Source organism: Ischnura elegans, chromosome 12 (genome assembly GCF_921293095.1).
Source record: "Ischnura elegans chromosome 12, ioIscEleg1.1, whole genome shotgun sequence".
Taxonomy (NCBI): Eukaryota; Metazoa; Arthropoda; class Insecta; order Odonata; family Coenagrionidae; genus Ischnura; species Ischnura elegans.
In genome coordinates this window covers 67914565-67929614 of record NC_060257.1, presented here as the reverse complement: position 1 = coordinate 67929614, position 15050 = coordinate 67914565, and the positions used below count along the sequence as shown (strand labels likewise).

At 36.8% G+C, this 15050-nt stretch overlaps 1 protein-coding gene across 3 annotated transcripts in view; it reads left to right on the top strand.

Moving 5' to 3' along the window:
* The window catches only part of LOC124169614, a 134463-nt gene that overhangs the window by 97127 nt on the left and 22286 nt on the right, over positions 1 to 15050 (top strand). For all 3 annotated transcript variants that reach the window (XM_046548256.1, XM_046548255.1, XM_046548257.1), the window contains exons 2-4: positions 7656 to 7806; positions 8249 to 8389; positions 10402 to 10539. In XM_046548256.1, the coding sequence (XP_046404212.1) occupies positions 7656 to 7806; positions 8249 to 8389; positions 10402 to 10539 (430 nt within the window). The remainder of the gene's footprint in view (positions 1 to 7655; positions 7807 to 8248; positions 8390 to 10401; positions 10540 to 15050) is intronic.

Below are 15050 nucleotides of genomic sequence, written 5' to 3'. Positions count from 1 at the left end.
GCCTTCACACTTCCATATGCGATTTGACCATATTAGGCCAATTAGGAAAATCTTTCATTTTAAAAGATCGTGACAGCCTTGAGAACAAGAGTATTTTTTTCAGTAACAGGATTAAGTTTCTTGAAAGAAAAATTCGGTGCTTGCTCATTTTAGCTCCGTGAATAAAAGAAGGAAATTCTGCCTATCACAAATTTAGACTTTCCAGTGAAAAAAAAGTATGTGTTGACTGGTGAAAGGCAAGTTTGGTGATGATTTTCTTTTCTCATATTACATTTGAGAATTATTTCATTCAATTTATATAAATATCCTCAAATGAATCAACCAACATCGATGGAATGGAGAGATTTTCTGAATTTCATGGTAACATGTATGAAAAATGGTGGACGCGCATTTTTAAAAATAAATATCAGCCCAAATTCTGTGCTTCACATTTTGCAAACGATTAAATGTTTTTTAAATATTTTCTTTATGAAATATTTCACGAAGCATAGGGTTGGTAAAATTTTCATTAGTTTCACCTAAGCTTTTATGGTGTACGCTGATCTAAATAAAAGCATCCCAAATTAATACTTCGATTGTATTTGTTAGTGATTATAAAGAGTTTACTCAGGAATGGTACATTTTACTCTACGGACAATATGATAATAATGTCAAAAGGTCAGGCTATTTAGATTTCAGAGCAGAAGATGGTAACAATATAGTACTCGCTCTGGACATAATAGACTAATAAAGTCAATCCCACATATCTTCCAGTAGTCATCCAGACAATCAAGTCATCTTTATGGGTACAATGCTCGGTTTGCGTTTGAATGTGTGTAAATTTCTAACCTGTAGCTTGGTCTGGGGAGAGCTCTACCCTCACCCAAACCCTTCGGGTGGGATCACAGAGTGATAGGTAGGTACCTTAAAGCCGTCCTTGAGCCTTCGGTGGGGGCAAGTGAATGGGACTAGGGGGAAGAAACGCTTCATCATTGCATCGAGACACGGAAGGCGCTTTCGTGCCGGCGGGAGAGAAATAGAAGACCTTGATGCGATTGCGTTGCTTCCATCCCCTCCCGTATTGCCCTGCCCCCTGGTGGGAGTGAGCCGGAAAACCGAGCGACAAGTCTCGGTGAAAACTTAACACTGGCGGCCGACGATTATCGCTCCAGAAAATGAAAATAAAAAAACCTTCCTCCTTCGAGACCTTTTAACTTCAGTGACTCCTCAAAATGCGAACATAAAATTTAACTCAACTTTGTCTGAAATGGAAGTGTTTTTCCATCATGACGTATAAGGGACTGGACGGTTAGGTTTCAATTCCAGACTCGCAATGAAACTCCTTAAGTACCTAAATGAGTGCTTAAATCATGTAGGTGTTGCTTTAAAACCTCTCACTGATTGAATAATAATCAACTATCTTTGAAAATTGTCTTAGAAATAAAACGCACTGTTAGGGCAAACATGAAGTCTTTTTGAATTCAACGATTGCCCTAATTTTTAGACATCTTAGCGAAAACACTACAAATCAACCTCCATTTGATTTCATAATCAGTGTTGTTATATGAGGGACTTACTAACAGTTAACTAGCAAATCGGCCTTAATATTCTAATTTTAATCATCCTGTCTTCAACACAATGAAATATTATGCAAATATTACAAATGAAATATTCTATAGAATTTTGTTTTTTATGCAATGTCAAAATAGGTACACGTAGACGTTACAACTTCAAACTGCAGGTTATACAGGAAATTGATAAGAAAATTTCCTTTACTTTTTGAGGGTAAAATTGTATTTCTTTCTCGATAAATATACATCATTTAAATAATAAGCGCCTGCCAATTTTTTTGCCATGTTCTTGAATAGGGTGGTTTCCTATTATTTTTTTATTGCCTAAATCGAAAGATTATTACTCCTGGAGTACGTATTTCGCGCTTTTAGATTTTTAAATGACGATATCTATTTTTCGCGATTAAATGAAAAGTGAAAAATTTCAAGCGCGCAAAAACGCGACGCGTAAGTAGGAAAGTCCGTGCGACGCATTTCTGGTTCCCCCTCTCTCCTTGTGAAGTGACCTTGATCGAGGCTCTGAGCGCTGATAGGACGCAGGATGCTAGCGGATAGCTGAGTACCTTGCTGAATGGTAGCGCTTGGCTTAAAAAAGGTTTATTAATACCTTATCAAACGAAGAAAACTTTCCGACCTTAGCCAGTTTTAATAGGTGATTATTAAGACATGTTTCCCTGAGCTCTGTGCCTCTTGCATGCATTGGTAACCTCAGACGATGTATAACTCCTATCCTCTCGTGTAGAAACTAGGTCCCTGTGACGTCACGCGGAGTGGAATCGCATGGGCGCCAATCTGGCCTTTTTCAAATGAGGATAAAATTTGACCATTGCCTTTCGTCTAAACCGGTATTTCAAAAACCAAATAATTTGTGTATTATGAATACACTAATGGTGGGTAACGAATCGCAATCAATGCCTATCGTTTTCTTTGATGAAGGAAACTACCCTATTATTAGGACTAAGGACGAACCAAAAACATAGATACCAATTGTATTTCATGGGAACACATCACGAGAGAGCATAAAAATTGGTAGTTTCTATACAATTAAAAACCATTGCTAAAAATGTATATCCTTGTCTTTGATCATGTAACGAACGGTTAATTAGAACTCGGGTATTTACTGTAGTAACTTCTGCACATAATTTTTTTTATAGCAGCCACATAGTTTCAGTGCAGCAATTTCTACGACATTTACCGCCAGGTATTTCTTTTATTTACTATAAAATATGAACACATGATTGAGACGCAAATATCATGGCATAGCCTGCTTACGAAAGCAATATGGATTTTAGCATTATTGGCCTTGAGAGTAAATATACACGGATGGAATCCTAGAATTTCACATAAGTCATGTCACTACGCTGTGTATCATCGTTGAAAAATTTAACAATTCCTCATAATATCTCGAAATTACTAATGCACGTAATAGAGGCATATATTTTTAAAATTTAATGAAACCTTTCGCTTTATTCATGGGGAATCATAACAGCATTATTACGTATTGCTTAAATTAATTTAAAACGCGACCTCTCGAGGAAATGCGATTGGTGGAAATCGCCTTTAGAAACTATTAGGTTATGCACTACGCTCATAACTAAAAAATTTACAATTTACAAATTTAAACAATTCCTCAAAATCTCATGACATTACTATTGCACGTGCTAGAGGCATGTCTATTAAAATACAAGTAAGACACAAAATGTGAAATGCATTATATACAAAAGAAAGCTGCGCGATTCGTCAAAAACAGATACTGGCGCACAAAAACGTTTTACGGATTTGAAGCGAACTAGGCTGGTAGCCACTAGAAACTCGGAGATAGCGCGCTAGGCTTAGATTGCTTGAGCAATTGAGAATAGACATCATTAAGAGTGACTTGAAGAGCATCATATTATAGAGCCCCACAATATTTTCAGGTCCAACAGAGGAGATAAATTAAGAGAGGTATTTTGCCAGACGGATATGGGAATACTTTTTCCCCCGAACCATGAAAGACTTCAATAAATTTTAGTCGTAATTTTGCTTTTTATATTAAACGGCTGATGTTCTAACATCCCCTGCCATATGCCTTTTTACGCAGCTTGCGGGTTAGTATGTGGATTTAGAAAAGTCATGTATTACCTACGCTCTCTATCATCGTTTAAATATTTACCATTTACTAATAATTTCATGACATTACTAATACACATTTCAGAGACACGTCTATTTTTAATAGAATGAAACGGTTCGTTTTGCTGACGGAGAATCAGAATAGCGTTAGTACGTTTTGTTTTCATTGATTGAAAACGTTATCTCACGTGGCAATGCGAATGGTAGCAATTACCTTAAGAAATTCATGCACTACGCTCTGTTAGAATTTACAAATTCCTCATAATCTCGTGACATTACTACAAGTCCGTCTCACCTCAAGCATTACAATTTTTTTTATTAGAGTGCCAGAGACATGTCCATTCAAAATAAAATGAAACAGTTCGTTTTGCTGACGGATAATAATAAAAGTTTTATTGCATTTTGTTTTAACTGATTGAAAACGCGACCTCACGAAGCAATGCGATTGGTGGCAATTACCATCAGAAATGGGGTTGAGAGCGAATTCGCCCGGGGGCGTGGAAACTTCGTCCATCAAGGGATTAAAGAAGTGATAGCTTTGGGTGTGCCAGGGGTTGGTTCCCACAGCGTCCTCATTTCGACTAAATCGAAAGACGAATGGAAGACGATATGAAGGGAGAGAGACAATGGTTTAAAAGAGGAGGTTTCCGACACACCATTGTCTCGAGGTTATTTTTGTTCCCCTGCAGGTGCGAGAGACAAATTAAATCCACGATAATTTACTGCTTGTAAGTCTATCTCCAATTTTTTTTAACTTAAGGTATTTCCAATGGATAAAAAAGTTTCCCAGCAAATTAAGTGGCTACACAATCGTTTATTTGAAATTCAACTTTAACTCTCGTGCTATACTATTCTTTGGACTAGCTATGATTCAAAATCATGGGTAAAAGTCCAAACAATGGAAATTTATACAACACATCAGGAGAGAAATGAAAAACGGGTAATTTTAATGAATTTGAAAACCCTTACTACCCATTCTTATCCTTGCCTTCATAAAATTTGTCCAACAAATGAAGTGGCGCCACAATCGCTTAAGTTGAATATTCAGCTTCTTCTCTCGTCCTTATTGTTCCTATGGAACAATATATAATATGAATGGAAGATGGAACAATTTGTTTTCCACTAAAATACACTTTCCATCTCACTTATAATCATTAAACGACAGGCTTTAAATAAGTGTTTTTTACGTACCAAGGTAGCACGGTCACAAGTGCGTTAGTTCACTTTCCGCTTTAGTTATGCAGTACTCAGAGTTCATTTTTACATATTTCATTAAAATTATGTTGTTTTACCTGCTCTCCCTTAAGTGGTGGACGTCATCTAGGTTAAAAGCATGAGCATGAGCATGACCTCGGAATAACATACTCACACCAACCTTAGAAATCAAAAAGTGTTTACAAAGGGAAACATTTTTGACGCATCGCACATACCAAGGTAGATGCGATGGCTCTTTCCTATCATGTGCAACAGAATCGTTTGAAATTTTTAGCTTCCACAAAAAATTTAATGACGACTATTTTTGATGCACTGAATTATTTCCAAGTCGTGAAACAAAATGTGCTAGATATAATCAGTAAGAGGATGTATACTCAATATTTTATCTTAGTTTTGTGCTTCTTAATTCTTGAAATTCAATCCAGAATTTTTTACTTTTATTTTTATTTACACCTATTGTCGTTCCTGTAGTTTATTGACTTCTAACTTTAGCATTAGTGGTTATTAGGTTTTCCTAAGATACATTCCGTGTTATTTTTTGTCTTTTAAACTATACATCCCTGGAACTCCTTCCAGTTTTTCCAGGTTACTTACACTGATCTTCCGTTCTCCCAAACCATTACTTCCCAACTCATAACAAGGGTGAATATCACGCACAACTCCAGTTGAATACACTGAAATTAATAAATCCCAAAAAATGACTGGAATGTATTCATTACCTCTCCAAACATTTGAAGTGAGAGTGTGTTCCATTTCAGAATTTTCAGGCACTAAATTATTCTACATAAATAATCCACCATTTGGTAGAATCCGTACTTTGCTGTTTACACAGCTGTGTTACGACAGCGATAAGACACGAGGACTTCACTCTGCATTTTTTAACCCTATCAATTAAATTTAAAATTTATCCTCGTTTCACTTCAGATTCATCCCATTTTTTCATGGTTTAAGAAGTCATTTATCCATAATTTGATAAATCAATCTCGCTGGTTAATGTGAGCAAAAATCAATGTCTTCATCTTGCCATCTTCCATGCAACGATGTTGCCTACCAATGGAAGTTCTGTGGGATAAGCAATTGAAAAACTGCATATTTTACGAATCAATCGATTTTTCCTTGAACGATGTACCGAGGAAATGAGCAAATTCCATGAAGTAGTAGCGGGTAGATATAATGCTGAAAGTATTTCTTTGATAAGGCCGCAACTCTTACCGCATATCACACTCTTAATAAAGGTTCATCATAGCAAAAAGTGACAGAGTAGAATTATTATTTAAGTATTCTACCGGTTAGGTAAGGCTTACACGGAGTTTTTTTTTCAGATCAACCCTGCCAACCTCCAACTTCGCATTCCCTCTTAAATTCACAATATAGCCCACCCCGTTTAAAAAAATGCCTATTCTTTTCCTTCCTCTCCCCCACTTACCTAGCTAGTAATGTACATTTATATCTGTCCTCACTCTCAGGCCATTTTTCAGAACACCATGCAATGTTACATAATTTCGATGGTGGCTCTAGGTTCATATTAGAATGCCATTTCCATGAGTATTATAACTTATGACACGGTTTTTCACATCCTCTCCCAGACCAGTACTCACTCCATCCATTCTTTCTATCTCCTTCGAGACAAAAACTATGCTTTTAAAAGTTCAATCAGAGTTTGCCACTGTGGCCATAAAGGTCAAAAAAGTATAAAAATTTCATGAAAAAATGATAACTTGTAGTTTTTTATGTATTATACTTCGTATTTTCTCAAATTCTAGTAAAAGTTTTCATTAAAAACAATCACATTTTCGAGGTTCTTAAATACACTGGTTTTGCTTTCAAACTAGACGCTTTTAAAGGCCTGGTTACACGTAAAAGTTAATGCCTGTTTGCGTGAACAATTTTTATAGAACTGAACGGGACGTGTATTAATGCATGAACCAAATTAGAACTGGCTGCACAAATTGGGTAATTACTCGGTTCATTATCGTGTTCATTCAAGCGTTCATACGTTTAGAAATTACCTCGTACGAGCTAATGTATCGTGTAACCAGGCCTTACGTGTGTGTCTGTAGATACCGATACACATATCCATGGCTAAGTTATAACAGCACGTATCTCAAAATTTGGCTGGTCTGAGTTAATACTGCTAATACTGTTAATAAAAAATAAAATTCAGGCAAAAAACAACTCTTTGTTTGCAAATGTATGCTTCTTTTTCAGTTTTATCTATATTTGGTGTTTAATTTCAATTAAAAGTATATATAATTAAAAAAATAAATCGTTTTTTGTCCCCCTGAAAAGTTGCTATTTTTGAGATACGTGTTGTTATAACTTAGCCATCGATATGGAAAAAGATGTGCTACTGTATTTGGTTTGTCTGTTTATTTACATCTGTCCTCACTTTCATGCCATTTTTCAGAACATCATGTAACATAATTTCGATGGTGGGTCTAGTTTCGGTATAGAATGCCATTCCCAAAAGCATATGTTTATGCCCAGGTCTCGAACCCATGACCGTAGTCGTAGGCTTCGTTTGGTTTGACATAATGAATTTTTTTGGTCGATTTGCCCGAATTTTGCGAAATTTCTTCAATAATTTTTATAGTTGGGTTAGGCATTTGTTTGCAGAAGAAGTCTCGAGTCTTGTAATCTGTATCTAATCTGTATCGAATCTGTAAACTAATCGCAGTTTAATATATTAATCGAAGAAAAAAGCTGATCTATACAAGAGAAAATCACTCATTGCATTGAGCACTGATGCATTTTTTTTTTCATTTATTCTATTTTTCCCAGGGACAATAAGGGGCCCGCGGGGCAGCGTGTGGAGAGGCTAATGGGGACCAGTGTGGTGAAGTTCACCGATCGCAAGTACATGATGCAGCTGCAGGAGAAGATCCTCGAGTCACACTACGAGTCCACGGAGAAGCGCATGAACAACCGAATGGTAAGTGAAGACCTCGCGGAAGCTTACGATGCGACGTCGTACGGTCGTACGGATTAACACTAGAACTACCAATCGAGTCATTTTGACTCCTCGCGATTTTTTTTTAAAACGTGTACTATTTCATTTTCTAGAACTTTTTTTTAATCGAAAGGCCTAATTTTGTGTCAAAAATGAATAAAAGTCACGGAATATCAGGTCAGAATTCGGAAAATTTCAGTCAGGGCAGAGAAATAAAAACCGCGAGGAGTCAAAATGTCTCCAAGCTGGTAGTTCTACTGTTAATTATTGTGGAAAAGTGCAACTACCTCTTATTTCAATATGCCATATGAATTTCCATTACGTCTGAATACGTATCCTACCATTCATACCTTTCATTTCAACTATCATCAATGCTGTTCTAAGTTGAAAAGGACTGATGAGTGTTTCTTCTATTTCCAATCAGAATGAAGAGATCGAGAGGGAAAAGCGGTTGATTCTGGAGAACAAGATGCCCGCGGTGGACGTTCCCGGCATTGCCAACCACCCGGTGTTCGTCGTCAGGAGTCACATGGCCAACAACCCACGTTATTCCGCAGCACTCGGCGTAAGAATATTTAACTTTTTCACACTATTGTCCTTGACTTGTTTCGTCTATAAGTGTGTTTCATTGACGGAATCTTGTAATTGATTTGCAACCCTCTTCCAATCGCCGGATCGACTTGAAATTTTGCAAACACTTCCTAGCTTCTAATGACAATAAAATATTCGTTAAGTAGGCTTTTAAAGTTTTTTTCATTGTTTTAAATGTTCTCAATAAGTGGCGTTGGTAATAATTTTTTGTTTTGAAGTTCTGGATTGATCGATTACATTCACCACTCAAAAGTAGATGATAAAAATAAAACTACAGTCCTGGCGCCTAGAGTTGTCCGATGACAGGCAGAAAGGCCAAGTCCGGGGTAGGGGGCAAGGATGCAAGTTAAGAAAAGGAAACACCCACATCACATGTAAACAAAAGAGTTCCGTGAAGAAAGCTGCCGGAAGGGACGACGAGCATGAAGGACCCAAAGGAAGAATCCCTTGCTTTGGTGATTCGAAGAAAGGGCTTTTTTTGGTGGCTCAGGCTTGTTTCAGTGCTTAACCCATTAACGCCTAGTGGTACCAAATGTTACCAGCTGGTAGTGCAGTGCTAAACTTAACTTTTTTGTCATTTATCGTAATTTATTAGGGGTTTTGAGAGTTTCAAATTAATTAAAATATTTTCAATAACATTTTTCCGAAAAGTTTGCAATTTTAAAGCTGTAATTAAAGTATTTAGAGCTGTTTGAAAATAGGGAATTATCAACTAGCCCAAAAAAAACGGAATTTTTAGAGCAAGCATTTCGATTTTCTTTGCTTACGCCACATGCACTCGATATGTAATTATGATTGTTATAACATGTATATCTCAGATAAAGTATATTTTTTTAATGTGAGCCTAAAATTATGGTATGTTATGATGCAAAACATTTTGGTAATACCATATGGTACCGCTAGGCGTTACTATTAGTGGTAAAAGAATAAATTTTGCACCTAATGACTCAGAATTTCATTGACATTTAAATACATGATTACCACAAAAATCGCACAAACTTTTTAATCCAGGCATTACCGGGTTAATATGAATGTGACAACGTTGTATGACTAGGCGAGTGTGCGTTTGGGGACAGCGATTGGCTACGAACCGTGCTGGCGCAGGGTTCTCCGCCCCTCCTTTTTCACTGTTATCGGACAACTCTCGCTGGCTGGACTGTAAGGCCGATTTTTAAAAATCAGCAAAAAGCAATATAAAATGCACAAAAAAGTAAATATATTATCTTTTCATTACTCGTAGAATAAATCGTGGATGCTGATTAAGTTTAGATATTAATATTGCGTGTCAATCCTCACTCACCTATCACGTTATTCTACACTCATTTCGAACAAGCGTAATCAGCACCCACGCTTCTTCTCCAAAGTATTAAAAGCTTAATTTTTATATTTTAATACATTTTATGGTGTTCTTGGAAAAATCGTGTCTTATATCTTTTTAATTTAATTTTTATATCCACACTTTAAGGTGAACTGAGCAACCTGGTTTATATCATTTTCCAGTAAAACTGTGAGAATTCCCATTTTTCCGTAAAACTACTCATCGTGACTGACTAATAATCCTATACATCCTGCTCACCTACTGCTCACCTCATGCTCACGCGCATTGTAATTTCTCTTACGCAGGCTCTTATTCAGCCATTGAGAATTGTGTTTGGTATTAAATTTCGATAAATAATACTAAGCCCCATATATAAATATACGATATGTACTTCGTATATTCTCTAGAATATACGCTCCGAGCCAGAAAATATTCTTATCATAGGCAATCAAACCACCACTATTAAGTAATTATAGCGCAACCATGAAACCCAGTGAAACACATACGTCATTACACACTAGTAATATGTCTTATAAAGATGTTTTGCAGACCAATACTGTAGCTACACACGCTTTCCCTACACCAGCGTCTAAAAGTTTAAATACGAACCATCTTCATTTGGAATTGAATACGAGTGTAATAATTGACTAATTCATTTCCCTTCAAAGGCCAGCAAGAAACGATATGCCAAACCCCAAGACATGGAGACAGCCATCAGAGCTCAGGAGGAGCAGGAAAAGAGAATGGACGCCGGAAGCAGAGTGAAGAGGAAGAAAAAACACAGCCTCAAAGACAAGGATGAAAAGGTACAACGCCACAGAAAAGAGTGAGGTTCTAATGTGATGTTCTCAGTGTCTCTCTGAAAGACATCTTTTTTAATTACTCACGCAATGTAAGCCTAGCGCGTAGACTCCGAGACTATCGACTCGGAGAGCTACCTGAATCGTGGTGTGGCCAACTGAGAATCAATGAGTTTTGTTTTGAATCAAAAAAAATTTGCGATCGAATAAAATGGAAGTGAAAAGTTGCATATTGGATCCAATTTGAATCGTGCAAATAATATCAGGTTCAACTGTACTCAGAGAGGTAGAGGTACCGAAAATTTGCAATTAGTGTGAGTAAAACAAAAATAACATCAAATTCGGACTTCTGTTCCCCATGATAAATGATGAAATTAATGAAGACGATTTTATACCACTGCAAAGAACATTTTTTTAGCTATCATCAGAAGAAATTTAGGGTAATATTCTTTGATGAACAGAGAAAACATTTGTAGGGAGTGTAATGCACTTGAAAAATAGGAGTTATCTATAGGGATTCGAAAAGACGATCTTCGACGACCTTGAAGAATACTCATACTACCCAGATATTTATACCAGTAATCTATAGTTATAATAATTAGTTTTTGTGATATGATTTGAGTAAAATAAAATAAAAAACCACTTCATAGACTTCTTACAGGGTTATATCATTACCACGTAAAACCTCATTCAAAACAATACCCAACTCGACCGAGTTAAAATAATATGATTTCTTTGAAGTTGACCTTTTTCCTCCTACATTTCACCAGCAAAAACATGAATGTCAGCTTGAGTGTGATTATTAAGCCAGTTGCTGCAAGTTCCAAATTCATAATAGGTTTTAGACTATTGTTTCGTCCGTATTCTCCATTTACTGAATCCATGACGGCAAGACTACACTAAATTTATTTTTGAGAACTCGTCAAACCATTTAATTTCTGTGCAGGAACGAAACCCTAGACCAATTTTCATCAAACTAAGTTTGTTGTTATTCCAATCATAATAAAAAATATTATCTTGTCAGCAGGTACTACATGACGTGGTACATTCCTATCGTGAAATGGGAGTACCTACAGTTTTTGCGAGGAGTGTACCACGTAAACTTGTAAGCCACTAAAATGTCGGCTATGGCTGATTGCCCAATCAACCCTGTGGAAAATAATTAAAGACATTCTTAAATGCCATGATAAAATGATGAAATATTTATTTTCATCATCCATCCATTGAGTTTGGCTGACTTTCCTTTTATACTTACATACTTCCCCGCAAGCCGCCACAATATGCATATGGCGGGTAGGACACCAGCCGTTAAAAAAAAATGAATAGGCACTCGGAGTTCCGTCAAGCATTTATTAAAACCCTTTATTGTTAATCTTAATTTTTCGAATCCGTTGGACCTGAAAATTTAGTGAGGCTCTAATATGATCTCCGTGTCACTCTAAATGACATATCTTCTCCATCGCTCAAGCAATCTAAGCCTAGCGCGCAGCTCCCGAGTCTCTAGCGGCTCCCATTCTGATTCGTTGAAAATCTGTGTGTCGCTTTCTGTACACTCGTAGCAGTTTTTCACGAATCACGCACCTTTTCTATAGATTTTATTATGTTTACGGATATCTTCCCTGCTGGATACCATATGCTCCCCGGATATTCAAGGTGCGGCCGGACGAGGGCGAAATCTCTCCTATTTTATTTTTTCTCATCCGATATTCTTCCCAATGCACGCTTGACGATACCTAGCTTCTTCAGGGGTCTGCCGCTAATATTTCGTACATATATTCCTCATTATAGGTTCGAAGTTATTGTATCTCCCAGCTATTTCACCTCATATGTCACCTTTATATAAAAATACCATTCACAGCATATAAATTGGGAGAGGTGCACGACTAATAGAAGAAATACACCGTGGTGCATTAGCTCAAATTAAGTTCAAGTCCCCACACTTGGTTTTACACATTAATAAATAAAAATTTTTAATTAATTTTTCCATTGTTTTCACTGAGTTATTTGGCATATTTTTAATCAAGGATTTGTGAGTTAGTCTTTGAAATTTATCATCTGATCAGTAATAAATGGTAATGATAAAAATGTACTGACAGGTTTTGACACTTGAATAATCACAGATGAAATAGCTGTAAAATTCCTATTTAATTGCCACAGACGATAGCACTACAAGCAACAAAATTACCGTTTTTCACCATTCATGCATGATTATAATCAATCAGTAAATAATTATTTATAACCCACTCTAGGAATTGAAAATGAAATAGGCAATAACGGTAAAGCTGAATTCAAATAAGTGCTCGTTGACAATTATGTAAAGGCTTGTATTGATTTTTTGCGTTACTGTTCACAAAATCATCTCTTTAATTACAGTGCTACGACATATTGAAATTATGGTCAAGAGTGGAGACTAATATATTCAGCAATCTCCCATAAAGACGCCCAGCGGACCCTTTATCATATCCATATGGGGGACTTTTTGACTCAGGTTGTGAAAGCACTAAAGTCAGGTGAACTTAGTGATGAAACGATGAAAATGAAGCATACTGTTTCATAAATATCTTCCCCGTCAGATGAAGCCTGTTTTCCGTAAAATTTTCGTATACTTCGTTCAATACATCGCCCGGAGGCATGATGTGATGCATAACTACCCATACCAGCTTGGTAAATGAACCTTACGTGAGAGGGAAGACTTATTGGCAACCGGAAGGGAATCCAGGTGGCAGCACTAAATTAGGAGTCAAGGCCGAATAGAGGTGATCGGTTGCGTTAGTACGTTTGTTTGTGTGAAACGATAGCCAGCCAGCACCATGCCAGTATACTCTCTTATATACTCCGAATATAAATAGCATTATGGTGGAGAAACATAGGAGAAGTTCACGATCAACAAAATTTGCGGCGTTTATAAATGCACCAACCAGTGTGAGACAAAAGCTTTCTCTCTACATAGAAACCCCAAAATAGAGATAGAAGTGGGAGCACGTCTTGAGAAAGAGCAACAGTTAGCTAGCTAACATAAGAAAAATATTAGAATGGGTAATACTGAAGCATATGAAGGGCGTGACAACTTCCATGGATTTTTTAATGCCTACTTAAAGATGTTCGCGTAAGTATGGGAGTACCAGAGGGGAATTGCAGACAGAAGGAAGTTCTATCAAATTTGAAAAAGTATCAATGAACTTTCAGACATCCAATGAGCCAGAAATGTAAGGATTGGGGAAATAATTAGAATCATGACAACTGAGAATAATGTGAAGCGGCTAGAAGCAAGAAATATCTCGTAGTAGTATTCCAAACCCAGCATGCATACAGTGCTGAAGCCGATCCAGGGGATTTTTTTCTCATGGCAATTCTGGTATATTTCACTGCCGTTCACGCGGTAGGATTAGCAATATTACTCTTGTTTATGAAGTTTTAAATTTTTATTCTAAAATGAATAGCAAGATAGTTTGGCACAGGGTGTCAAAAGCAGAGCAGGAGAAACAAGACGAAGGGTGGTTGTTAATTATTAAGTCAATGACGGTTTCTGAGTGGGAGGTGATAAAAGTTGGATCATTATTATTAACAGCGTTATAACAAAAGATATTAGCTTATTGTGGACAGATGGTTTATGGGAGATGTCTATAATATTGTTTGATGATTTTAATAATGAACTATCGTAATGGATGGTTAATAAAATCGTCAAACATTATACAAGAAAACGGAAAAAGAAGCGCCAATTTTCTTCCGAAAAGCATGTACCTCGTGTGATTTGCCATTAATATCGCTTGTTTGTTGGCGCAATCCCATTAAAAGATCCAAATTCTCCAGTGCTTCAACCATGACAACTTCCAATTTGTGATTGCAGCGTTCCACTTCATAGCCCTCAACGCAGGGCCTCTTGAAGTCTTTATTGAACTCCAAAATGTCGGATATGGAGAAAATTACTTCATCCATCATTCACAACTGAGAAATACATCAGTATTCGCTTTACAAAATTGCTGAAAACCCACTCATTTTGCTCATCGCCAGGCTTAGCATTAGTAAACAAACCAACCGATCACCTCTGTCTCATTTCTCAAATTGGCCACCAGATATCTGCTACTTTGATTCCTCTTGCCAATATTACTCTCTTTAAAGGAAAGAGATAGCATGTTTACCTAACCCATATCTATTGTTCATCACAACGGTGAAAAGTATGTTTGAATTTCGGTATTTCGGCGGTAAACAGGACGTGGCAACAAACGGAAGTAACAACTTACATGCGATACTAGAACCTCTTATCATTGCGGACATTACGCAAAAATATTACTCAGTTGTGGACCATCATTTACGTCAAAAATATACATTTTGTCTGTTGGTCTGTTTGTCCGAAGGCAGCAATGAATTTCCATTGAAAGATTACCTGATTTAAATTTTCAAGATAAAATCATCAAAGAGACCGAAAGCACTCATTACAGGCAAATGAGAATACAATTAAGACAGTAATACTTTAAGTCCAGGGTTCACTTTCTAAGTCAGGGGTGCTAAATCCCAAC